A 27,186-nucleotide genomic window follows, 5' to 3' on the forward strand; every position below is an offset into this window, starting at 1 on the left:
GTAGTGTCCGAGATAGGAGAGTGCAGCATCTTGGCATATGCACTCTGCAGATAAAAAACACTATTCACATTTGGGGCTAGGAATGATAACCATCGCTAACTAGGGGGGCAATGATGGTAAACTAAGTTAGAGAAGATAAATGATTTCTTGAAGATACACCAAAAACATATACAAGCACTAAACCCTCCTCCACAGTAGCCTGGAGACTGACCTTTTACGAAACAAGCAGAACGAAGTCACCATTGCTTCATCCAGTGATAATGCCCCTTGTAGCCTTAAAAAGTTAATTTCAGCAAACAATGACATTAAGTAACTTGTCCTTACTACAACTTTCCATCCAGTCCCAGGCTAACAGAAAACTTTAATTCAGGAATAAAAAAAACCATTTTCACCATTTCATAAAGTGTTTATTGAGGATGGTAACACAGGATAAATCATGCAACAGCTCAGTAAAAAAAGGGAATCATTTAAAGGATAAAGAATGGTAACTGGTGCTGCTGATTTTGAAAAGTTTATAAAAAAAAAATATTAATTGTCCAAAAGTGACATCAAAAACCACTTGAAGCTGAACATGGAAGTTGCTTATAAAGCATTCATTTAAAAGAAAATGTAGATACTGTTTAAAATGATCACCTACAGATTACTGTAATCAACAACTTACAAGTCTCCCGTTTCTATAGCTGCAGTGGTGTAGCAGGGCTGTACATCCCAGATATTTAACCTTCTTTTCCTGGACAAAGAATACAGTCACAAACATTTGCCACTAAGCAACACAACTGCACCTCTTACCCTTCACGACCTGCGCTGCCAAGTGCTTTCATCCCTGGGATTACCTTCCCAAACATCATGGCAAAACAGGAAAGGGCCCATCCTTGTGGCCTCAACAGATTTCCTTACTGTCCTCTTGCCATCAGCCTGTTTTAGAAGGGGAACAGCTACAAAATGTGACTGTTTCCCTTCTAGCACCAACATATATTTTAAATAAGGAACTCCATGTCAGCAGATGGCACAAAGACTGGGCACCAGCACATCACACTGAACATCGGTGGTTTCAGATTTAGAGTTGACATATATTCACCTTTTGGAAAAAAATAAATATAGTGGAATGAAAATTGAATCAAAGGGAAAGAACAGATGACTACCATCCATCAAGGATGCACATATCTGTGCACTGGGAAAAAAAAAAAAGAAAAAAAAAAAATCAGTCATTTCAAAGAAATTCTTGAAAATTAAAAAAAAAGTTTGCACTTGTTCCTGGTCATAAACAATCTCACAAAAATTTCACTTTTGGAACTATTCCAATTGAAACTATACACTGAATTTATTAATACAGTATAAGTTTCTTTATGTAAAAAATCTTTATACATAGTAATAAAAAAGATAAAGGCAAGATGCATCAAACAGAAATCTGCTGGTTGTTTTTCCTCCGTTCTTACAGAGCCGCTGATGACTACCTGCACTATAAAGAGCTGTGTTTCTGACTTTCTGTCTCAAGCATCTTCGCCTTTGCTTGTGATAAGGATTGTTCTGTCCAAGCATCCAAAAGGACAGATGCTGGTGATGGTTTTTTTGGCACTTACGCTGGCAAACTGAGCTTCTTTCCCTTGAGTACTGTAAGGAAAAGTAGAAAAGAAAACAATTAGATCACATCTTTGTTTTATTAGGAGAAGCACATACTGTTTAAACTTCAAAGGGACCAAAACCTGCCACACAGAGTCACTCGGTTCCAAAACAGGTGCACCGCAGACAGTCCTCCCAAGCTTGCCTCTCTCTCTTTAATACATACTACTAAAACTATGATAAATTAACAACTATTCCAATCCTGCCCTCTTGTGGCACCCTGGAACTCTCATTTTTCATCCTCACAGGACCTACCAGCCTATGACTGTGGTTTCTTAATAGTTAGGACTAAAAAAACCACAGCCCCATATAGCTTTGTAGATACATGATGGAAGCTGGAATGTGAATAAGGACAGAATTACCAATGCACTCAGCAGAAATGACTGCTTCTACACTTAGCATAAACAGAAAGATCCAAAATCCTTTGGACTCTGAGTATTTAAAACACTGAGAAAGGTGTCTGTAAGCATGGAATCTGCACAGAACAGTGTACGTTGTCAGGAGAAGCATAAGGATCACGCTCATCGATGGAAGACAACAGCAACATGTATTTAGCCATACTTATTTTAACCTTGTCAATTAAGTTCATCAGACCACTTATACTCTATCCATACTCAAAACCAATCCTCAGAAATGCCCCATGCTAGCAGGAAGTATGTTTCATAAATCTATCAAGGAGGTTCCAGTGATAATTTGCACACAGAATTAACAACCTAGTAATGTCGATATGGCAGATTCCTGTGAACGTGTTAATTGCTACATTCCACAACCTGAAGTTATTGCACTACTTACCTTTTGTAACATACAAATAGAAGAAGTCACAGTAAAGAACGGTCTGGACCACACCAGCAACAACAGCTATGAGGTCAAAAAATCCCTCAAAATAGTAGCGCCAAATCCAGTTGACTAAGTACAAGGCACGGTACAGACCCAAGAAGAAAAGGTAGTGGGTAGTGATGGTCTCTGCTTCCCCAGTTTTGCTGATCATAAAAAGTTGAGGGAGAATAGCAACCGATTCAAGATAGATGGAGAAGGTCCACAGTATCTGAAAGAAAAAAAGAAAACAAACACACAGATATATTCAACTGCCTTACTGATAACAGAAGCACAGAAAATATTTGACTTGGCCTGACTTTTGACTCTCTAACAATGTTATGAAAAGGTACAATATTCTGGCAAACTATGCTTGGTACAGGAAAAACCAAGTGAAAGCTTCATAATCAACCACAGGATGATATAGGGAAACAACTCTCCTGGCAGACAACAGACTCTCCAAACCAGCTGTCTAGTGAGCTGGCAGGTGTAGGTTTACTCATGAGAAAACTTATGTGCATCCATGAGTTCAGGATTCAGTCCCATGAAACACAGCTTACAGAGCTGGTGCTGTAAAAAGCTGCAGGGAAGACAAAGTCCTTTCTTCCCCATGTTATTCCAATTTTTTTAATCTACTGGTTTAAAGAATCAGTTAATACGGAACAAAATTTGAAATAGTGTCTCAAAGTATTGCAATTAAAATTCCTTTATTTTCTAATAAAATCATTTTACTGTAATAAATACAGAAATGCAGCTCAGCGCACTTAAAATAAGCATCTAAAGTTATTCTCCATTTTGTGGGAAAAATTACCTGTTTGAACTCTCTACAATTACATTTTTAATATAATTTTTCTCATAGGAAACCACATAGCTGCATTTCAAATACAATACAATTCTTTCTAATACTCCTGACCATCTGTGTTTCTACAAAATTTAAGAAGTATTATAATTCCTTTTGTTTTCACCAGGTGGCACCAACTATTCACAAACTGCATTCTGGGACATTTCTTTAACAAATATAACAAAAGAAAGGATACTTTTGAAATAATATAACCATCAGAGCACACTGTCTTCTGCTTAATAAAATAATCAATGTTGATAATAATGCTAGTCTCATGAAGTGCCTTAAATTTTCACAGAAATCTACACTGTAAAGATGCTTTAAGGAAACAGGATTAGCCTGAACCTACTAAACATATGCATCTTTCAAGCATTCCTCAATCAGCCTAAAAATACTCACCTTCGTATTTTGGAGAAAAAAGTACAACCTCCTGGCCACAATCAACTCACCTCCAGAGGAGAGAAGTCATGATTGACAAGAAATGAGAGTCCACCAACAGGAACTATCAGAAACTCCACTCTGAATGTATCATGGTTTCCATCATAGGTGGCCTTAAATTTCATGTAGATCAGATACACAGTGGCATACGAGCAGGCAATGTAGATAAGCTAGAGCAAGGAAAGAAAAAACAAAAACAAAACAAGACACAGAAGTTGCAGGATTAGATCAAACTCACTGAACAAAGACATTCCCAGGCACTAAGAAGAATTAAGTGCTGTCTTTTTTGGTTGTTTACATGCTTTTGCAGTTCCAGGCTATGTGGTAGTATTTATCTTTCCTCAGCAGAGTGATAATTCAAAACCAACAACTCTGGCTCTAGCGGTTTTGTTGCTTCAAAAGCATCACCTTGCCTCTGGTTGAAGTGACTGTCCACAGTTTCTTTACAGATCTTTCCTGAGTAGACAGAACTAAGGAATTGACTGGAGAAGGAATACCCCTTCTGCTACTGTGGGAGAAGCACTGGCCCAAAACATTTACATTAAAAGCATACATGTAGTAATGATGAAAGGGGTCTTCTCACATTCAAAAAGCCTGGGAGTGGTGTGGCCTGTGTGGCAATCAAAAAACTATTCAATAAGCCCCATTAGGACTCAGCCATTTAACATATCACAAATTAGCTGATTTCATTTAGACCTTTAACCATCTCTAAAATCTGAAGAGTGGCAAGTGGACTATGTTCTCCACCAACCAACAGGCCATAAAACCTGCAAAACTAACAGACTGCTAGAAGCACTGAACCAGAGCTCAGTTTCAGTTGATGTCTAATGTTACAATTTTTAATTGTTATGATACGGTACACTTCATAGTTATTCCCCGTGGAATAGGCAAATAGCTTTATTTTACAGAAGAGAAAACAGAATCAGAGAAAATACATGACTTTCTAAAGGTCAATCTGCCATCATCAGGACAGAGCCCACATCGTCCTGGAGACAACACAGTACAGTAGGACTAGACAGATAGTTTAGCTTCTGCCTTAATTTCATCACAAAGATTAAATATTCCAAGCCATTTATCACATTAAATATAGGTTCTTTACTACTGAAAAGTAACAGATTAAACCCCCACTGTATGCAGATCTACTAATCACTAAAAGCGCTGCTCACAGATACAAAATGTTACAAATGCTGTATTAAGGCGCTCAGAATCTGAAGACTCGACTACACTCGCACCCTGGCTGACTGGAGATAAAGGACCACAGGACAGGATATCAGATATAGGAAACCCCTACTACAGGTGTAAACTAATCATAATTGGTATGGTCATAGAAGTCACTAAGGAAGTGTGAATGAACTCCTTATTTATGATTTCTTCATGAGAATTATGGTGTGTTTTGGGACACCCAAAAAGTTTTCATTTTTAAAGATAACAAAATAAAAGAATGGTAGAAAAATGACTGCAGAGTGCACCAGCAGAAATGCATCTGATACTCAGATACAGGTACCATGAAAAAGAAACTGTAAGATATACAACACTACAGATCACAAAACTTAGTTGCAGGTCGTTAAGAAAGGTAGGCAGTGCCAGTTTGTGTATTTCTGTATATATTCCTGGAATGCAGAAGAAACTCATTTTCCTAAATATGTGATGATCACTGCCAAATACAGCTAGTTGGCACCTGTAGTTTAATAAATATTTCTCTAAAAATATTGAAGAAAGTCCTAATTACAGAAATGAATACTTTTTTTGCTGCAAATGACAGCACTTTCCTCAGATTAGAAAGTTCATCTAGTTATGCTCTGGGTAATCTTCTTTGTATAGTAGTTCCTGTTCTTTACAACTGTGTAATGTTATATACTCCTAAATATACGTAGATAGAACAAGAAAGCTGTGTTGGGACACTCGAGCAGCTTTGTCTTGGCACTACAATAATGGGCTCAAAGCCAATTACATCTAACAGTCTCTCTAAGCAGTAACCTTTAATAGAGGCTTACGTTTTGCAAGTTAATAGTGGATTTGAACAGAGGACCACTCTTTCATTACTGGAAAGACTCAGTTCAGTATGAAGCTATGTATCACAAGTGTAATTTCCCATATTCATTCCTTTTCTGGGTAGGAGGGCTGCAGAACAAAGACATGGTCATGACCCCTGAATCACAACCAATAAATGAAATGCAGAAAAACCTAGCTGCTCCTTCAGTGCACCCAACAGTAGCTTTCAATATTCTCAGAAATCACACAGGGAAAAAAGCTTGTGTTTCAAGAATATTTTACTTAATCCACAGTTCTGCATCTAGACTGTTATTATTAAAGCTTAAGCATAAACATTTGACTTGTTAGAAGACAAGAGTGTGAGTTTAAAATCTAAAATTTTATTTTATGGTATTATTCCCCTAATTCTTCAGTATGTTTTGCATTATTCGCTACCTAGTCTTTCCTCTTGGCAAAGTTATACTATCCTCTATCTCAGCTAAAGTTGAAGAGCATCAAGAAAATCCAGGAGTAAAGGAACTGGATTAATAATGTGTCTGCTCTGGTGCCACAAATATACCAACCTGTACTGGTGCCACAAACATGCTGCACTCTTCCAGTCTGCTGCTTTATTTTCTTGTACTCAGCACCAGAATTTGCAGGAATAAATAAGAAATAACAAAACCAAATTTGGGCTCACTAATATGCAGTGGACAAGCGAACAGGATATAATCTGATGGAAGCTGCATTTGTAAGAACGTACTCCTGTCAACTTTTGATCAGCCTCTGACCAGACACTAGCTGCAATTCTGGCAATGCATTTTGAATACCAATCTACCTTGGCGTGGATAAAAAGAGATTTACTTAAGCTCTAATGTCTCAGTTGAGAAATACAATTTATTTGAACCATTTTTCCAAAAGCTTTTATTTTCAATAACCAAAACGTCACTTGTTCTAGATGTCACAGTCCCCATACAGTTTTTAAAAATTGCATGTAGGGTGTAGGAAAAAGTAGGGTTTTGAGTCCATCTCTCACATTCTTTATCCAAAGCTGGTCTAAAACTTATCTGTAGTAACTGTGCAGTGGGCCATTTAAAGAGGCTTTTATTAATGAAATTATGCACTCTGCATGCACCATTACTAGCTTTTCTAACTCTTCAGTATACTCTACCTTCATAGATGTGTTATACAATGAAATGAATGAAGTGAAGAGGTCCAGATAACGGGTAGTGAAGACCAGTGCAAACAGAAGCTGGCTTTTCCCAGAAATACCTAAAGCAATAAAGGAAATAATTAATTATTCAAAAAGTGGTGATGTGCTTTAAAACACTTGATGCCAAGGAGGAGAAAAGATATAGCCTTTATTTCTAAGCAAGTTGATTACAAAATTAGGACAAAATCCAGGCTTCCAAGCTGTACAAACAGAACTGTAAGGTCATATATCTCAGTAGCGTGCATGTAAGTTACCTTGTACTGGAAGAGGTGCTAGCACTACACAAGATTTAGAAGTTACTCACAGCAGATAGCGTGCAGGTGATATATTTGGAGATTACACTATCTGTTCTGCATTATCATTGGGCACTATGCAGCATGGCTGCATTAGCTTTCAATTCTCAGAGTGCTGTCACATGCCTCAGTCCATTCTTTAGATGCTGAATAGCTGGAAAGGTACAAGGGCAATAGATACTACAGATCCAGTGATAATCAGAAAGTATGCCAGCACCAATAACATGACTTTAAAGGAATAAATCGATTTTAAAACATAAGGCAATTAAATTCAGAAACTTAACTGATCACATGGGGGGGGGGGGGAAATCAAACAGTCAAATCCAGATGTTACTATGTACTGTAACAAAATTTAAAAAAAGAGAGAAGTGAGCTAAAATGACAGACATCTACACTGCATCTTCAAAGTAACTTTCCATTTTAGGCCAAAGCCCCAACATCAAAATTTGTTTATACTTAATTTCAGCCACTAGAGCAGAGTTAGAAGCATAAAAACTTTGCACAATCACTCACTAAAAGCTTCTGAAAACTGAGGTGAAGCATCACTCCATAATACTGATGTGGTGGTGGTGGTGTCACAGCAGGGGGACAAAACAACCTAGCCTGTGCCTCTATCTTGTTATTCCAATTATTCTTGTTTTCAGTCACCCAGGGTGAAAATATTTGAATCTGTTCAGCTAAGCATGCAAATATTGTTCAAAAAACAGGAAGGAAAAATAGTCTTTAGGAGAGGGTTATGATGCACGGCTGAAAATCCTTGTCTCTTTATACAGTGATATTTCTGAGAAAGGCTTTTATTAACAGTGCCATAAAGCAATTAGAAGAAAGGCTATCTGCTGTGGTTATTGAACTCCTTTTCCACTCTGGCTTAAGAAACACTGAATAAACTGCCCCAGATGAAGAGACTTTATGTTTATACATAAAGTACAGGAATGGCTGAAACCGTAACAATTAAAAAGGGTTTTTGTTTGCAACTTTCATACGTGAAATGTCTGTGAGGTGAGCCTAATGTATTACCTGCAGAACAACCCCACTGCCCATAAGCAACTGTAGTACAGGAAACAGCCAATGCCTCAAAACCTACAGTTCTGTAGGCTGAAAAACTATAAAACAAAAGCTGTGTTTTAAAAAAAACAAAACACCAAAACAAAAACAAACACCAAAACCAAACCACTTTGTAAAGTTTAGAAAAAAAATAGGTTTGACATTTCTTGAACTAGAACTATGCTGCAAAGACAGCTGAAGCAGCACTCTCAGCTGCATCCCAGGTGCACTCACTGACATTACAACTCTTGACAGAGCCCTGCTCTCATGCCAGTAAAACCTCTCAGCAAGGAACGGTGTCCTAAGGTCAAAACCTACAGGACAAAGAAATCCACCTGGACAGATTACAGTACAACAACCATGCTACAGCATATAGTTATGTTAAATTATTTAGCATGCTGTTTTCTTTTAATAAATAGCAAACAGAAAAAACGGGGAAAAAAGCATGTAATATACATTAACGATTGATAACAGCTATAAATTTGGATCTGGAGGTATTGTCACATAAATACATGTAATATGCTTGACAAATTCCTCTAAGCCATTGTCAGCCTCACCTATCCCCCAAACCAAAAGTTGTAGTTTTTATTAAGGCTTTCAGTATTTTCACTGAATTTTGAATCTTTAGAACAGTCAAATTTTCCTGAAACACATTCTAGTCACAACTAATTTTCAAGTTAAGTAGGCTAGACTAAGCAAGGTTCAAAGTTTAAACCAAAGACCTACAGAGCGACAGGCAAACTGGGAAAAAGATCTACACCACTAGCAAAAATGAGGGGTGTAAACAGGTAAACACTCTGCCACATGAATTTGATGCATTTCAAAACTTTAGGAAATACAACAATATATCTGCCACAGTGCTGACCTTGGCTTATGGCTGGCAACTGCAATACACTGGGCTCACAATGCCGTTCCCATCCTTCTCCCTTTGCTTTTACTCCCACAAACATTACTTAGTTCTTGAGCTAAATAAACACACATTTTTATTTCTTCTTCCCAAGCTCTGGGGTCAAATTTTGAAGAGTCAAACCTCTCATTTTTGTTTCATCCTCACACATGGAAAAACTTCCCTTCTGCACTCTGGCTTGGCTAAAAGCAATAGAATGAAACTTTAATTCAAAAGCTCACCTGATTTTCACAGCCAGGGAAGACAGCAGAGCTGAAATTGTAGTACTTTCTCATCAACTTCAATTTGTTATTGTGAATTAGGTAAAGAGCAATAGGCAGCAGCAGAGGCATTCAGTCAGCCTGGCTGTGGAGTGTATATGCTACTTACTAACTATGAACTCCATATCACAACCATAAAATCTACAAACAAAAGTTTTTCTAAGGAAAGCCAGTCCATACTTTGTCATGAAAACTTCACAGACTTTTTGAAGTATTTAGCAAAAAAAGTAGCTTTGTTCATTATGAAGTCCGCATCAGCCACAGAACCACAACTGCTTTGGTTCTGCTAATAAAGTACTAACATTAAGAATCCTGTACTTTCAATTAAAAAACCCAACCTAACTCTAAACACAAATTTGTCAGTTGAGAAAGGCAAAATTTTCCTTCAAAGAGAGAGAAGAAATTCCAAACCTACCTAAAGCAGCATTTTTTGAGACATAAATTGGCAGCAGACAGTAGCAAAGCACTGTCTAAAGTCTTCAACATAACATACAATCTGGTCCATACCAGACAAACAAAATTATGAGAGACAGTTACATTATGTAGCAAAAGTATTACACATTTACTATCCACACTACTTTTTTAGAGCGTTCAGCATATAATTTGACAAGCCTTGCAACTGCAGGTCACCTTTAACACTTGACAAATGACACTGAGAAAAGCAAATCAATTTTCAGGCAGTAATTCACAGTGCAAACAATCTAATTTGACTTGGAATGGATTAGAAAATACAGTCTGAACATGACAATGTTTGAAAGCACAGGATTCTTAAAGTCTCATGAATTTCCTAATTATGACATGAAGTCAATAATGGAGTTAGCTGCTACATTCTCCATGGCTCCTAGTAATTATTTTTGAGCTGTTATTTGGAGTGGCAAACATTTTTCCAAATTCTAAATTTGGAAACTCAAGTAACCAGTCATGCAAAAAATTGCTTCCCTGCCAGCTCTGAAATCATGACTTGATTTGCCTTCCCCTTGTTCTCTTTTTAACATATTGACTAAATTAGGATAGAAAAAAAAAAAAAGTTTGTCAAACACTGAAAACACAGACTGCTTCATAATGTAGATTATCCTAGCTTCACCTGTTTTCCTCAATTAGAGGAGTCACTTCTTAGGAAAGAAAACAGGGATTGATGTGTCTTCAGAAAACAGTAGGTTGCGGCAGAGGTACACAGGCTGTCTCCCTGTTGTTTCCAGCTGCTTTTACAGGCCTCTGAGCTCCTCTTGGAACAAAGGCCTCAGACACACACAGATGCAACCAGAAGAGAGGAGTCGGCACCATGTGGTTTGCCAGCTCTTCATGGATCACAGCCTACAGTTTAGCAATCAGTTAGAAGCCTTATTTATTTTCTAAGCTTCTACTGCTTCAAAAGTGCACAGTTAAAGCAGCAGCTGGTTTGCCCGCATCTCCTTAGTCACCAATAACCATGAGGTATAAGTTTATTTAATTTATAAACTGCTCTAATATGCAATGTAAAGGAATCACAGAAAGCCCACTAACAAGAGGCATTTAGCAGCTGCTCAACATTAACTGGTAACGATTTACGGGTTATTGTTGTGTAGGACTTTAAATACATATTTGCATAAAATAAGTCTGTATTATGTTTTTATTAGTAGAAACCACAACTGACAACAACAAACCACTACAAGGAACAGGATAGAGCCCCAAAAATAAAATTCCATGCTCCTTTGAGGTGCTCTTCTCATTCCAGACAAACTTTTTATGGCCTCACAGAATCACAGAATCATCTAGGTTGGAAAGGACCTTGAAGATCATCTAGTCCAACCATTAAACACTAAAAACCACTAAAACCTCAGACACTAAAGTCATAAAAGTAATATGGATCTGGATTCACTCCTAGGGACTCAGAACTGGAAGACACCAAAAAAACAATCCCAGACAAATGCATCACCCATTTCATTTTTGTTTTTTCTCAGGAAAATGAATGAAGCAGACGTTTTCTACTGAAAGATTCCACGCATGTCTGCTTGTGTTCAGGGATGCTGGCTAATATTGTAAAGAGAAGAGTTGAGGGGCCTATGTAATATAGGCCCATTTACTTTTCTGTGTTGGAGAAAGTAGTACCAAAGATAATGATTGGTATGAGTGTACTTTCTTATAAATAAATCCCTAGTAACAGAGATCCTCAATCACAACTGATTTAAGGAAAACATCAGATCACTTTTTAAGCAGAAAGATGGGACTAGGTTTCATTGTACTATACTGTGTAAATAACCTCATGTCCAAAGGTCACTTAACAATCTCTTGGCTAAAACCCTATTTGAATTTTAGCCTTGCACTAGAATTTCTCATTTTCCTTCTTCAGAGAGCAAGAGATATTTAGGTTTTACATCATTAATTGTGTTGTTACTTGCAAACTTGACTGCATTTCTCCAGTAAGGCAGAGGACAGAACTCTACAGAAGAGCTGGAGAAGGCCAGGCCCTCTCCTGCCAGATCCAGACAGAATTCCTGATCCACTAGAGGGTGAGCCAGGGAAGTTCGTTAGGAAGGAGCTCTTGCTCCATCACCTCAGAAACAATACTTCTGCACTACCACTGCATTTGGACTGCGGAGGCATTTGCTTGAGCTCTTTTGTAAAATTAAGAGCAGTTTTTACTTTATGTGTGTTTAAAACTAAAGCTATTAATCTACTATTTTTTTCTTTTGCACTATCAAGTGATTAGCAAGAAGTGACTTGACATGAAAACATACAGAAACTGTACTTCCTCTTACCTGTAGTGCAAATCTCTTTCATTTCCCCATCCTCAATTCTTTCAGGTTGCAGCTTAAACTAATTCTTCACACTCTTAACTGAAGACTTTACAGATACATCTGTTCAACAGTGTTAACTCGGTATTTGAACAGTATTTCATGCCAACACATGGCAAACTGATTTCAAGAATAATCACTCTTACTAACAAAGGAGAAGCTCACAAGAAAGAAGGCAAAGTCAAGCTCACAGTCAGACCCCAGGACACAGCAAAAACGTTATTTCCAGGGTCGGTGGCGTGATCCATGTAACACACATAGCACTGAAATGCCCATTTTGAATTACAACAACTCCTAGTTTTCTGAAAGAGATCAGCTATGTTGCAGTTAGAAGAACTGCTTGCAATTCCCTCCAACCGCCACACCGTACACTCGAAGCGAGGAAGCAAACCACATCACACGGAATTCGAGCAAGCACGTACAAAACACGGGAGGAAGCACAAGCGTTTCTCCCCCGGGCTGGCGGCGGAGCCGCGGGAGCGGGGCTTCGCCCGGCGCCCATCCCGGAGGGCGGCCGGGACCCAGCTCCCTCCCCGCCACACCTCTCCCGCTGCCACGTCAGAGCAGGCCGGGATCTCGACCCAGAGCCTATTCTCTCCAGCCGGGAGCCTCTCTCCTACAGCTTCCTCCTGCAGCTGGCCAGGCAAGCGAGAAAACACCCCAGAAGCCTTATAAACGGCACGAATCGCAGTTTAATTCTTCCCGCAGCGAGGGCGGAAAACAAAAGGGAAGAAGAGGGCGCGGTAGTCTGCCGCGAACGCAAACCTGTGCGCGGAGGGAAAAGGAGGGAGCGAGGGAAACTTCAGCATCTGCAAACTGCAAGTCAGCGACTCCCAACGCTGCACCAAAACCAGCTTTCACGCACCAGAGCGGCGCTTAAAGCTGCCAAGCAAACACGCAGACGGAAGGCTGTGCGCTGTCAGGAAAAGCGAGAAAATAAGCTCTATCTCCTCTTTCCCGATAGTGGCGGGGCGCGGGGAAGGGAGGGAGGCTGCCCGCCCCGCGGGGGACGCATTCCTCCCTCCTCCCCTCCTCCCAACCTGCCTCCCCATTCATTCGCTCGCCACCGGGCAGTTACATAAGGAAGGGGCGACCCTCCCGGGGACAGCCAAGGTGGTGGTGCTCGGGGATTAAAGTACAAATAATGGCAACCACCAAACCTTTAACGAAATCGCTGCTCCCCCGAGTGCGCCCCCACCCCGGAGGAGGGGATGTGGCTCCCCTTTCCTCCCGCCCGGTTGCCCACCCGCTTCCACGCACCCTGCGTTTGGAAGGGACTGAGTTAGGAGGGAGGTCAGTCAGGAGGGGGGCTGAGCCCCCTCCCGCCAGCGCTGAGGGGAGCGATCGTCCCTTTTCACCTGCCCGGGCGAGTTCTGCCCTCCCGCCCTAGGGGCCCTCAGGCGGCGACTCGAGGGGGACACAATTCCCTCCCCCCCCCCGCCTCTCCTCGCTTTACCACAGCCGCCTCCGGGAAAGTGGGGCAGGCGGGACCCCCCCGTGCTGCCCCCCCCCCCCCCCCTCCCCGGCTCGGCTGAGCTCTCTTCAGGAAGCGGTCCCTAAACTGCAGCAGAGGTGATCGCAGCACGGCCCACCCCCCTGCCGCGGCGAAAAGGCGGCGATCGCGCCCAGGCCCCAGTGAGGCTCCCCTCAGGCACCGCGGCCCAGAGCTGCCCAGCCGGTCCCGCCGCCCTCCCTTCCCTTCTTCCCCTCCCCTCGCCCGCCCAGCGGCCTTCCGCACGCACCCGCGCAGGAGCGGCTCTTCCAGATCTTGAGCAGCAGGATGATGATGGCCGCCAGGTGGGACAAGTCCCCGGTGAGGCGGAAGATGTTCATGGCGGCGGCAGAGGCGGCAGCGCAGCCCGGAGCCGGGGAGCGAAGATGGCGTAAGCTCAGCGGGCACCGAGCGACGTGGCCCGGGGACGTGGCCAGACAGCCACCACGCCCGGTGCACCCTGGGAAACGGGAGGGGGCGGCCCCGCCCCTCCGCGCCGCCTCCCGCGGGGGCGGCCGAGCCGTTAGCCCTGAGGCGAGCCCCGGCCCGGCCGCCCGCGGCGGGGGGACGCGCGCGACCCTCCGGCCTCCCTCAGCCCTCCCAGCGCCAGCCCTGAGGGGAGCGGCCCGCGCCGGGCCCAGGGGCGGCGGGGTCGGGCTCCCGCCGGGCCCCGAAGGGTGAAGTCCTCGCTTCGGGTCCCGCGCTGGGTGTCCGGCACCGAGGGCGGAGTAGGCCACGGTCCCTTTTTTTGCCTTAAACTCTTCAGAAGCCCTTTTAGACGGATAATTTCGCGGTTCTTTGTTAACCGGCAGTAAGCAGAGAACAGAGCTGTGAGCCAGGAGCGGCTCCTGCGCGGGGGACGCTCCGGCAGCACCAGGCAGCCGCCGGCCAGTGGAGCAAGTACCGGGGATGAACGGGGAGAGAAACCGCCGTGAAATTCGGCCATCAGGCAGCTGGCTAGTGCAGCAGTTGGTATTTAATAGCTATTGTCACGTTTTGTGCAAATGAGCTTGATTCATGGTTAGTGGCCCAAGAGAGTATGCGAATTTCTAAGAAAAGTAATTATTCCTTGCAACAATAAGGCTTTGGGAATTAGTGTGCTGCCTCTTTGCAGTCCTCAATCCCTAAACCTGAAGGGTATCGCCATCATAGTTGTGCAGTGTGCAGTTCAAGGAGGTATCCCCTCTTAAGCACGGCTTAATCACCAATGTTCTCTAAAAAAACCAGCAATCAAAACAGTAACAAAGCAAGCTAGAAAACTTCACAGGAATAGGATTTCCAATGACTCTGGAAAACAGGTTATCCCAGCTAAACAGTGGTGCTTTGCTTTTTTATACCATTTCAGAAAGGGGAAGTTATTAAAAATCTCCTGGTTTGCATTGTCTCATGCCCTGTTTGAGGAACTAGAGTAAGGACTTCGCTGTTACAGAACAATGTACAGAACCACGTAGAGAAAATTTCCCACAGTGGAAGGTTATGTCTGGTTGGAAACTATGAAAAAGATCCTAAGTGCAATCTTTCATTTTCTTGTTTAAAATGTAGCATAAACACTGAAATCTTTAAAGGGCTTACATATTCCCCAAAAGAAGAGAGAACTGATTAGTACTTCCTATTGAGTTTACCTTTTTTTTAATAAGTACCCACAGTGTGACAGAAACAAATGTACTTATTTTCAGAGATCAGGCATCAAAGTCTGTCCTCTCAAGTCAGGTTATATGTTACATTTGAAAAGTTTAATAGATTTGAACTCTAAATTAGACTAATTATTTTAAACAGATATTGAATAACTTTAAGCATCAAATAATGTTTGATGTAATTACAAGCAAGTTGCTTACCTGAGGACACGTTAGGAACAGAAATCCAGTACTTGGGTAATTTGTACTGAAGACAACAGCATTTGACAGAATCCCCAGGTCCATGGTGTAGACTGCAACAGTGGGGAGAAAGTGCAACTACGTAAGTCCAACCTCTGTGGCTGCAATGCTGTGGCACTTTCATCACTATATAAAAGTGTAACAATAAGGTCCAAAAGTACAGTTTATGTCTTAGAGCACTGGCTGAACTAGCCAGATTAGCTGTTTGACACAGGCTTGATTGAAATAGGCACATTTTAATACGTTAGATGTAAACACTTCTAAAAGGATGACTACTGAAATAAAAGTAGCTAATAAAAACACTGACAGATGCGTATCTGGAATCTATTTTAATAGATACATTAAAGGCAGAGAGCTGACATCCCTTCTCTCTCAACCCCTTTCTCAGTTCATGCAGGATGTATTCAGAATTTGTTTGTGATCTAAGTTCTTTTCTGACATCTGATTAAATATTGAAACATGTCAGGCCCCAGTTAAAGATGACCTAGGGCAGCTTTAGCTTGTGCATCAAACCAACACATGATTTTAACTACAGCAATGGCTATTCTTTGATAAATCAATACAGTTATTTTCTATACACGAGTTTAAAATTATCGGGGAAAGGAGTACCAGGAAATATTATCCTGCTGTATTTGTGACAGATTAGTATTTTCCACTATTTTCATATTTCTCCTCTAGGAATTTAGTCCTGGCCCCTCTTCTCCTTGTCCCCCAAAGAGAATATCGGAGATATTAAGTGAGATGCTGTTAAATATTTATAAGGCTAATTAATAGCAGCTAAAACATTAGAAGATAGATGTTACACTGTTGCCAGCAAAGCAAGAAATCCAGCAATCACAATTCCTCCATTTAATACTCCAATGTACAGTCACTTGGATTGTAAACTCTGAAAATGCCTTGTGTTCCTGCATCATGAGGGCAAGAAAATCCTCTCATTAATCCGATTGGAAAAGCAGACTGATGCTGAACATGAAGGGGCAGGAAGAGACAGATGGACATCGGCTGCTTGCTACTTATTGCAGAAAAAAGTGTAATACATTTCTAGACTATCTATTTCTGGGTACGATTAAAGAACCAGATGTGAATTTTGATAAAAATATCCTATGGTACAAAACTGCTACAGGTCCTGATACCAGACAAGGTCAGGTGGGGTGTATGAGCTAGTCTCATAGTTTCTCTGTTTAGGGACTGAGTAGATAGATAGGGAAAGACAGTCTGATAAAGGATCAGGCACTTTACTAAAATATGATGATCTGGATACCTGGATGGTACACAGATTTATTTTGTTCTTTGAAAAGTTTGTAATTTATCTGCACTTTTAAAAAAACAATGCACAAAATACTGTTTCTGAGGAGCAATTTCAGGTGTTCTGGGGTACCGATAAAAGAAATTTAACTTACATTGGAGTTTGTGTTTATTCTGTGCAGACCTGTTTCCCTCCTGCCTTACTGGAAAGGGAAGTCAGATCCCTCACCTCAACAGCAGTGGAGCAAGCAGTCCATGAGGCTGTCCCACATTATACAACACAGGAGAGAATATTTTACCAATTTGGACTGTAAGGGAGAAAAATAAGGTTCTTAGCCCATGTATCTACAGATCATGCTTTAAAAAAAAACCCAAACCCACACACTTATCAAAAACATTTTCACGCAGATAAAGAGACCACATTGCTTAATGTTGTGTCCCAGTGTAGAATATCAGCCTTTTTTGAGGAGAAAAAAAAAAAAGAGGAAGAGATTATTTGAAATTTGATTTCTACTTCTCTCTAGGGAAGATGGCCTGTCACAAGGGAACAAGGTACCGCAGTTCACCGAGTCCTTGTTCCTCGACTGACATGCCCTAGTTGGCTGTGTGCACGCTCGGAAGCAGCGTGCAATATCGATAACCACAATGCAGTAAGAGCCGGAACACCAGCAAGTGCACTGTGGCCAAAGCTACGGGATTACCTGCTCAAGTGACACATTCCAGGCGACTATTCAATTCCTTGCTTATTTGTGAGTGTCATTTCAGGTAGCTGGACCTCTCCCATAAGCCCAGGTGCGTTTGGCTGGCACACCTGGGAGGCACATCTCACATCTGCTTCAGCGTGGGCAACGGGACTCTAACAAGGTCCCAGTCGAATATGATGGGGCTGCAATCTGTGTTATGGGAAAATAAATCAGGTGGTGATGATCCTAAGATAGGTGCAGCAGTCAAATGATAAACTGAATCTGCCATAATGCAGTACATATTTGAGCAGATTATACAGAGGCATCTTAAAATTAAAGAAGGATGCCATTTTTTTTAAAGCGGTATTTTTAGAGCCTCACACTGATAGGAGTTGCTTAGCTCTGATGTGACAGATTGAGATCACTGGGAGTCAAACATTCCATGTACTCTACAAAACCTGACAACAGCCATAATACCAGCTTTAACAGGGACAGTTTTCAGATGCTGTGGATGGGTAGTTGTTTTCTTATCTTCAGGGATTGAAAGATACCACAAATGTGGCACTTCCTCAGTACCAGGTAGTAGGGATCTTTTCGCTATTGGTGATCCAGAACTAGTAGCCCCTTTCTTTTTTCTAAATGCAATTCAGAATATAAAGGTGTCAGGCACTGAAATAATAAACCAACAAAGTACTTCTTCCCATCTGTTAACCCCTTAAGAATCCTACATCCAATCAAATGAATTAAATTAAATACCTCCTCATACATACTGCTGGACAGGGCCACCTGTCACAGAGTTCACAACACTCCGAAGAGCTAGGCCTACACCAGAGTTCTGTCAGACTGTCAACAGTCGGATGTATATCCCACGGTATGTACGGCAGTGCCTAGCAACCATCAGAGTAGTCACAAGTGGAGAGGAGAGCTACAATTCTCACAATATGCAGATAAGAAAATTATTGTCATGGTATATATTCAACAGCCAGTTTATGCATTAATCTGATTTTTTTGTCGTTCTCAAATATAAATGTCAGATCTAAAAGGATATAGGAAAAATTAAGCTTTGTTTGAACAAATGTTACCCACATCTACAACAAACAGCAACATGTCTTTAAGGATCAAAGAAATCTTTCTCTGTAGTATATTCTTCCCTAAAATCCTGATGGTGTGAAAAGAGAGGGACTCTGAGACATTTTTCCCATGAACGTGTTCCAGAGAAAGTGATCATGTGCATTTTGTATGTAATATACGTATGCACAGGGCACAGATCTGTATGACTGGCAGTATCCTATGGCATGGATGCCTGCATTAAGGGATTCTGTGGTTTGTTTCACAGGAGTAAAAAAGAAAAAGTACATGTTTCAGTTTCTTCTTAGTGATAGAAGTGTGCTAGATTATGAATGGATAGCAAATTACATACATGGATTACATACCATGCATACTAGTGCTCTCCATCTCTCTCTCCATCTATTCTTCCCACAGAAATTCAGTTTCAACAGTTTTGAAGGAGGTATCTCATGAATCACAGTTTTTGTAGAATGGGTTTTTCCATCAGTGACCTTTACAAGAGGTACATTGGCAAAAGTAAAATTGCTTTTCTACAATTCTCACCATCCAAGATGCTCGCACCATTTTATGAACCAAATAGGATTTGTAATCTCACCGTGAAGTACAACATTAAGTGGGTGCTCCACATTTACCCCTCCTACACTACTCTTGTAAGAAATAGGTATGTCTTTGACCAAATGTAAATGCAATGTCAAAGTCATTAACATAATTATTAATTTAATAAAATAAATAAATAATCAAGGAGTTCAGCTATTTAAAAGCACTTGTGCTTGAAAGAAATTACAGCACAGATGGCACAAAACAAAGAGCTTGCTCCTGCTCCAATTAAAATCTAAACTCTGACTCACATAATGGTAGACGGAATCACTCCCAGGTACATTGACAGAAGAAGATAATTTTCAGCTCATATAGATTTTTGAAGTGCTTGGGATAGCTAAATCACATATCTGACTTAAACAGCTGAACTGGAAATGTTGACTGTCTTCTTGACTATGAAAATATTCTCCTGCATCTTCACTGAAGTGCACACAGAATTCAAGTCAGGCAATTTCTAGAAATCAAACAACCTTTTAGTACTTTCACATCTAAATGAGGCAGAACTTTTTAATGTGAAAAAACAGATAAATCTTTATAATGTATTTGATTCATTAAAGCATTTTTCGGTTTCGGTGGGCATTCGCATGTATTTGCTGGGATTGATAAAACAATTTTTTTTCTATTTAAATAAATGTCGCAATCTACTGTTTACAGGCAGAAAAGGAAATGCAGTGGGAAAAGCTGGAATCTTATCATTAGCATTAGAGAAAAAGGTACAAGGCAGTAGCAATAGTAGTTCTTTGCTCATAAAATGCAGAACTAAAGCATGTAGTATTATCTGTAACATCATGTCACATTTGTTAGTTATAGGCAAAGGTAGTTCCTAGAGCAGTAGATTGCTCAAGGGGGAGAGGGAACAGGAGGGAGTGAAAAACAGCCATGCTCTCACTGCCTACTTTGCCAGTAACAAAGCCCTGAAAATCAGGTGGGCTCCTGCTGCTGCAGGAATTACAGAATATATGGGACCATGGTGGGAGCTGTTACTCTCACCAGCAGCACCAGCTAACATTTGTCCTTCCCCCAGCACCAGCAAAACCAGCAAGCCTCTTCCCTCCAGCGCTCCCTCCCAGCCCCACTCCTATTGCTTCACCACCTGTAGCAAAATTTCAATTCTGCTTTCTGTGCTGAGAAGCTAGATGTAATGTTTGCCATAAAGAGATACAAATAAAAGTTTGAAAGGTATTTACTACAGTACGGCCCTAAGTGAAAAAGCTAAACTTTTAAGTCTATGCATTGCCTTTTTAGTCTAGAAAAGATAAAGACTTTTGCAATGGCAAAATGGAAAACTGTACCATGCATTCTTGCCATAAAATCACACTGAACGACATCAAAATGTATGTTCACATGCAGAGGATTTTTAATATATGTTTTTTCCGTTGTTTAAAATACTGAGGCATGGCATGAAAAATATTAGACATGTAAGCTATACGTTGATAAAACATATTAAAATATTTGTCATTTATAATTATGAGAAATTAGTTATTACAGAGCTTGTGAAAAGTACTGGATTGACAGTCCTAGTAGTGTGTAGACCCAGTGAACAGTTTTCCCTTAATATTCCCAGGTGTACGGTTCAACCCTACCTGAAGCGAAGGGACTACCTCATGATGAACATAAGCAGGTTTCCATGGTGCATTCTGTTGCATGAAATAATCACAGTATTGCCAATGCCCTCTGTGTCAACAGGTCTGTGTTGAATACATACAGCCATGGGGAACATTCCACACAGGTGCTTAAATTGTAAGAACACGTCATCACTTCTTATCTGAGCAGGATTTAAACCAGGAGCCCAGAGATTAAGTTATTTTATTGCAACAGCAGTAACTTTTAGTATGTTTTCTACTACGTCACACAGAAGGATAGTCTCTGTCCAGAGGAATGTACACTCAAAGTATGAGAAGAAAACCCAACAGATGGATACAATACTGTGACCAAATTAGCCAACGTAAAAAGCACTGGGTACAATACATCACTCTCCAAATAACAGGCTCCTCCCTAACACGTAAACATATCTTTCAGTGATTTTCTCATGAGACAGACAAGCCATTTCCCGTTTTGAAATTTGTCTGAAGTACTTGGAGGGCTCCTGTCTTACTTGTTAATGGTAAAGGCAGGGAAAGGGGATACTTCACATCACGGTGGCAGATGTTGCTTTTCAGAAATTAACCACTTTGCACTCAGGCATCTCAAAGCTTCTTGATTCTACTATTCATGCTGAGCTGCAACTCTTTATCTCTAGCATCTCCTTTGTAAGCTCCAGGACACTGAAAATCAAAAAGCAAAGAGAAATATTAAGTCTTTTGATGTACCTTGATTTGCAGTCTTAAAGACTAAGTAGAACACTTAAGCATTTGGTTTGCTTAATTGGAATTTATACCTTAAGCCCACCAGTGCTCTTGTTACATTTTAGCCTGTCAAAATAGTAAAATCCAATGAAAGTTAATGGCAACATTCTTTTAACTGGAGGATATGAAAGTGGTTGTGGAATAAAATCTTATCAATAGACTGGAATAGGCAAAATACAGATTAATACCAACAACATGTTCCAAATAATAATGCAGTAATGGATTGGTGTTACATGGAATTTTAAATATACTTTTCTTAATGTTAAGGTTGGCTTTACAGTAAAGATAAAGTGCTTTACCCTTGATTAGATTCTAAGATAGTCTAACAGAGGTACAAGACACCTTTGTAATACAGAAAAATTATTCGGAAATTGTTGTCTGTATTCAAAGCAGGAAGAGGGTCTCATAGTCCTTCACCCTGTGTTGTTCACTGTTACAGGTGAACTATATTTCTTTTATAAAGCTACCTCTTGTTGAAAATACAACTTACCTTAAGCTTAACAATCGTGGATTCAGAAAGGCAGGTGCAGTGTAAACACAGCACACAACCAGATGCCGAAGCCACTCAAACAAGGAGCACCTGAAAAGCAGAAAGCATTGTGTCTTAGTGTCACAATACAGTCCAGGTCTAGTACAGACCTACCCACCCCAAAGAGGTGCAACAAATTCCAACATTTGAATCCCAATTACATTCAGCTGCTCAAAAGATGACAGTGGCCAGAATGGTCACTTCCAGTTTAATGCACACAGCTCTGAAGAGAAGCATTTCATAGGGGTGGTACTCATTAGAGATAAGAATAATGAATGAGAAGCTCAAGAACTCAGGTGATATTTACCCAGAAAACTCCTCCCTTTGGCATATCTACAGAGAGAACAGGTCACACACATAAAGGAGCTGGGCTGAGAGCACCACTTGTGCTTCTGGGAAGGTCTGCTCTAATTCCAGCAAGGGCATCATAGCAATTTAGTTCTCCTTACTCCTATTTTAGCACCTCACCATCCCTCTCTCTTCTTCAACAGCTTATGTCTCGCTGGTGTCACTAGAGGCAACAATATTTGCTGTCTGATAGGGATAAATTCTCAGCGTTGGCTTGACTATGTGCGAACTCTTACTCATTGTAGAATGTCCATTAACATACTTGTCAGGATAACTTGCCCAGAATAAACTGCAATATGGAGAAGTAAAATGTTAAACCACTGAAGCAGAGTACTAAGAAGCTTTAATTCCAAATAGGATGGAAACAGCAGGAAAAACTATTCAAGGGGTCCTACAGTCTGGATAAAGATGTTAATCTACCTCAGTGCTACCTCCTTTCACTTGCAGCTCTGCAAACAAGGTTCTGCTGCAGATAAAAGTTGTGATCTGAAGGTCCGGAGATGGAGAGCCCTGCCTTAAATTTAGGTAAAGAATATGGAAAGAAGGAGAGGCAAAAGCTCTCTGTTTCAGACTACATTTTACACAAGCTAGTGCTTAGCATAGTGTAATGCTTCTAGCAGCATATAGCTGCTAATGCCATCTGACAGTCTTCCTCCATTATCTCTTGCTGTGGGTAAATCCAACAACATCCTTGCTGTTTGTCTTGGTCAGGCATGTGATTCAAGGCATGAGTTAAATAGTTGATTAGAAAATTCACTGTAACCCACCTTCAAAATAGAGGTCTGATACTGGTGGATGCTGCGAGACTGCATCCCACTGGTGTGTGTCCCCTTCCCTTCTAAGCAGGAGGAGGGAGTGACTCTACTCACCACTTGCAGCTGGGGTTTGCATTGCCTGGGTAGTGCTTGCACCGCTTTGTGTCTCTGGGGTGCTTGTCCTGGCTCCGTCCAGTGCCAGCTGAAGGCTCTGGAGCTGTGATGCATTCAGATGCTCACGCTGCGATCTGGTAACCATGGCGGCATTTTCAGGGCCCAGGTTTGCTATTTGTTCTGGGGACAATGCCTAGGATGAATAAAAGCCAGAAAAATTGGTTTAGGCTGTCAATTATATAAGGCAGGTAAGGACTCAGAAGTCAGCATTGTCTTGCATTTGGAATGAGGGGAAACAGCCTTCAACACTGTGTTGCTATAAAAGAGCTCAATAGAGCTTAAAAAAAATCCTCTGCATTTACTTCACTGACCACTCATCTATCTTTCACCCTTCTCTTTGCTGCTGGGATCTGACAGCTTGAGAAGCTTTCTATGCCAACATTGTATTGGAGACTTCTTCAATATATTGCTGGAGTTTAATTTTCCAGCCATTTCTTTTCTGATTTGTTCAAAGACTGATGACATTGTGCATCCTCTTGTGTTTTCATTTTCTTCCTCTTACATCTGCTCTCAAGCAACCTCACTTGAGCCTATGTTTGAGCTTTGATTACAGTTAGCAGCAGAGCAATGAGATGAAAAAACCCCCATGCTTAAATCTCATTATTCAATTTTCTCTTTTAGACTGAACATCTTCCAAGTTTGGTCATATTAAAACTTGTGTTAAAAATGAAACATGGCAATCATAATCTTATGGTAATTATCTTGTATCACATAGCAATTAACCAGTTTGTAAAGCCTGCATATATTGGGCATGCTGGATTGCTTTGATTCTAGTTAACATTCTGCAGTCACAAGAATTTTAGCCCTCCTACACAACAAGCCTTCTCTGCCGCAACAACTCTGCATCCAGGTTCTGCTTTAGAAAGACTAAATTCCACTTCCAAGTAGGTCAGAGATTGGAGTAAACCCTTCTCAATTTTTCATTGTCTATTAAATGGTGTGCTCTTTTAAACTGAGTAAACTCACTGAAATGCCTACAGATCCAGAAATTTTGAACTGAGCCTCTTCTTAACTCAATTAAAGTCCGTAATACAATTTAATTTTTCATAAATCATAATCTGAATAATGTATGCAGCTGTAAAATTAATTTATACAAAACCTGTATAAAAACAATATCTGCTTTGCATCTTTCAAATACAGAAAACTCTTCTGAGAAGGTGCCCTGTTATTTGTTAAGCACATTTTGTACTATCATTACTATTCTTACTAACAAAAATGTATGCTAGTTGAAAGAAATTCCACAAGGTGCTATACATCTTCAGTTTTGCCTGTTTTTCAAAGAAATAGTTTCACTAAGGACATTTCAGGCTTATCTAAACTGTGGTACTGTGAAGAACAGTTAGTGTTCAAGTTTTTCTATTTTATGGAAGCTGACACAGTTAACTATCTGTTTAGTTCATCTGTCCATAAGTACATTCCTTGCCCAAGCATCTGAAAGAGACCAGCCTAAGCAGAATATTAATCTTGTCACTAAGTCAAATAAAGTCTGGGGAAATGATCTCAAGATCCATGTTCTAATTTCTGGTCCACATTCAGAACTGCTGTAATTAGATGTAATTCCTTTCCGATCTGTATCTGCCTGTACAATCTGTTTTTCAGAGCTAACTCAGGAGAATGTTGCCAGATTTTAGGATAATAAAAAAAGCTCTTACACAGTCAGCAGAGAAATTTGTAGCTATGATAGCATCCTTGTAAATGTTAATAAATAGAGAAGAAAACTCAGATCTGACTACAGTGTTGGAAGAAAGAGAGTCCATTCCCTGCTTTCTGTCCCTAGATCTTGCTTTTTCCTTGGGACACATTCAGAGGAATAAATAAAGCTTGTCTAGCATATTTTATGGCCATCACAAATACAGATGATATAGCTGAAAGTTAACGTTTCAGATCCTTGACTGCCTCTCATTTAACACACCATAGAAAAATTCTTGCTGAAACCCAAAACCAAACTATAAATCAGTGCTGTGGTTTGTTTACGCTAGAGTAAAAATGATAGAAATTTGGTTACTTCTTTAGTAATCAAGCTCTTACTTGGAAAATTTCAGGAGGTATACATCTTATTGCTATTGGCTGGAAATATGGCATCAAGTTTTTATCAAAAGCTTTTAATTCATCCTCATTTAAACCACCTAAAAAAAACCCAATAGGAACAAAACTCAGTTAATATTCCTTTTGTTAGATTTATTTTTAGGCTAATACAAATTTTAAGCATTTATACAAAATATCTGAGAAATGCTTTGCTCCAGTGCATTATGGAGAGAGATACTGTTGTTTTTTTTTTTTCTTTCTTTCATTATATTCCAACATTACAAATCATCTGACCTTAACCATTGGTATGGAATGTACTCTACCTGAGTTACTTTATTTTGGAAAAGAGACAATGATAAAAATCAATAAAATCATAAGCAGTGTTATCAGGGAATGCTTGTTCACAGCCTCTTCTGATGCAAGATTAGGAAGCGCAAGCATGCAATGGGAGTTAATTCTTCACCCATTAGGTACTTACAGCATGGAATCATTGCTGCAGGCACTGGGGATGCTAAAATTTCTGAGAGTTCAATGTGCAGTTAAAGGATCACAGAGAAAAGAATCCATGAACAAAATTGTGTGACCTCTGGGTCAGGAAGTCTCCGAGCCTGTGAGAGCACTCTGGAGAAGTTATCACTCCAGGCTAACCCTGCTCTTCCGCTCTTCCCTGGGCAGCCCATTCTTTCCACTGTTGGAGGCAGGATGCTCGGTCAGCTAGAGCACTGCTCTGACCCCATACAGCCACTCTTGTAGCACCATGGTTCACAAATAGTGAGTGGGTCTGAAATCCTGGTTGGTTTTGCCCTCCTTGATTTACCCTTTCCAAACTACAGGACCCAAACAACTTCAGGCTGTGCTCCCCGAGGTCGGTTTGAGCAGATTCAGAGAACCTTATGGACAATACCACAACTTTTCCTTAGTGCTAATGAAACTGCTGGATGTCCATCCCTGCAGGTGACTCTTCTCTGGAACAAATGTCTTTTGCCAGTCTAGAAAAATGCACTGCTACGTGAACCTGTCTCTTAATGCTTAATAACAATGCTTCAGAACCATCACCATCTGGAGTCTGAATTTTGTTACCTGCTATAGTACCAATCTCCTGTAAAATAGAGCCATTCCAGCTGGTAGCAGTGCCAAACACAGATTCTGTCATCTTCTTAAACTGTCTCAGAACAGGGGTGCTACAAAACAACAGGCCAATTCTTGCAACAGCAGCACTGCAAAAGGCAACAAGGTTAATGTTAAATGCTGCAATTACATGCAATGCTAAATATGCCCAGGATATACTTAGTCTGCTGTAAGAACACTGTAAACCCATTTTCAATTTAAAATATATGTACACAAATTGCATACAAATGTTTAATGCTTTGAGCAAAAACCTGGGTTTCACAATGCACCACTTAAATGGTGGGATATAAATGGCAGAGGAAACCTAAAATAGAATACATTTTAAACAACTAGTGTACACCTTCTATAACAGTTATTGCCTTTCTAAAAGCATTTAAAATGTAAAAAAGTGTCCTTTAGGCTCTGGAAATCTTGAAGGAAAACAAATTGCACAATAAATTTTATCAATAGAGATACTAATAAATATTTCATTAAGTATTAAATGCAGTACCTGAATTCAGCAGTCCTTATGGACATTATTTCTGTGGAGTTCAGAGCACAGAGAATAGCTCCTAATCCAACTAAATCAAAGCTTTTTAGTGTACTGATCGTCTGGCCAGAGTCTTCTAGAAAACCTTGCAAAATAGATCTTGCCTACAAAAGCAGTAAGATATTATGCATGAACAGAATAAATATAATTGAAGATTTTGTTACTAGAATCTCAAAATCTTATGAGAAGCTATGGACCACATATAATCCTGAGCCTCCCC

At 40.4% G+C, this 27,186-nt stretch overlaps 2 protein-coding genes across 2 annotated transcripts in view; both read right to left on the reverse strand.

Annotated features, from left to right (window-relative positions):
• Nucleotides 1-385: 385 nt before the first annotated feature.
• Nucleotides 386-14,121, reverse strand: KDELR2 (KDEL endoplasmic reticulum protein retention receptor 2). Its single transcript, XM_074840491.1, has 5 exons — nucleotides 13,917-14,121; nucleotides 6,855-6,955; nucleotides 3,724-3,882; nucleotides 2,413-2,665; nucleotides 386-1,611 (listed from the first exon to the last, which is right to left on the reverse strand). Exons 1-5 carry the CDS (start codon nucleotides 14,005-14,007, stop codon nucleotides 1,577-1,579), a joined length of 639 nt encoding a protein of 212 aa, XP_074696592.1. The 5' UTR covers nucleotides 14,008-14,121; the 3' UTR covers nucleotides 386-1,576.
• Nucleotides 14,122-20,467: 6,346 nt separating this feature from the next.
• OTOA (otoancorin) overlaps nucleotides 20,468-27,186 on the reverse strand; it is a 42,050-nt gene continuing 35,331 nt past the window's right edge. The window contains exons 25-30 of the mRNA XM_074840779.1: nucleotides 26,928-27,070; nucleotides 26,390-26,526; nucleotides 25,313-25,410; nucleotides 23,225-23,417; nucleotides 21,969-22,058; nucleotides 20,468-21,397 (exon numbers count right to left, since the gene is read on the reverse strand). Coding sequence (XP_074696880.1) covers nucleotides 21,991-22,058; nucleotides 23,225-23,417; nucleotides 25,313-25,410; nucleotides 26,390-26,526; nucleotides 26,928-27,070 — 639 coding nt within the window. The 3' untranslated portion in view covers nucleotides 20,468-21,397; nucleotides 21,969-21,990. The remainder of the gene's footprint in view (nucleotides 21,398-21,968; nucleotides 22,059-23,224; nucleotides 23,418-25,312; nucleotides 25,411-26,389; nucleotides 26,527-26,927; nucleotides 27,071-27,186) is intronic.

This window comes from Strix aluco, chromosome 15 (assembly GCF_031877795.1).
Source record: "Strix aluco isolate bStrAlu1 chromosome 15, bStrAlu1.hap1, whole genome shotgun sequence".
NCBI classification, from domain to species: domain Eukaryota; kingdom Metazoa; phylum Chordata; class Aves; order Strigiformes; family Strigidae; genus Strix; species Strix aluco.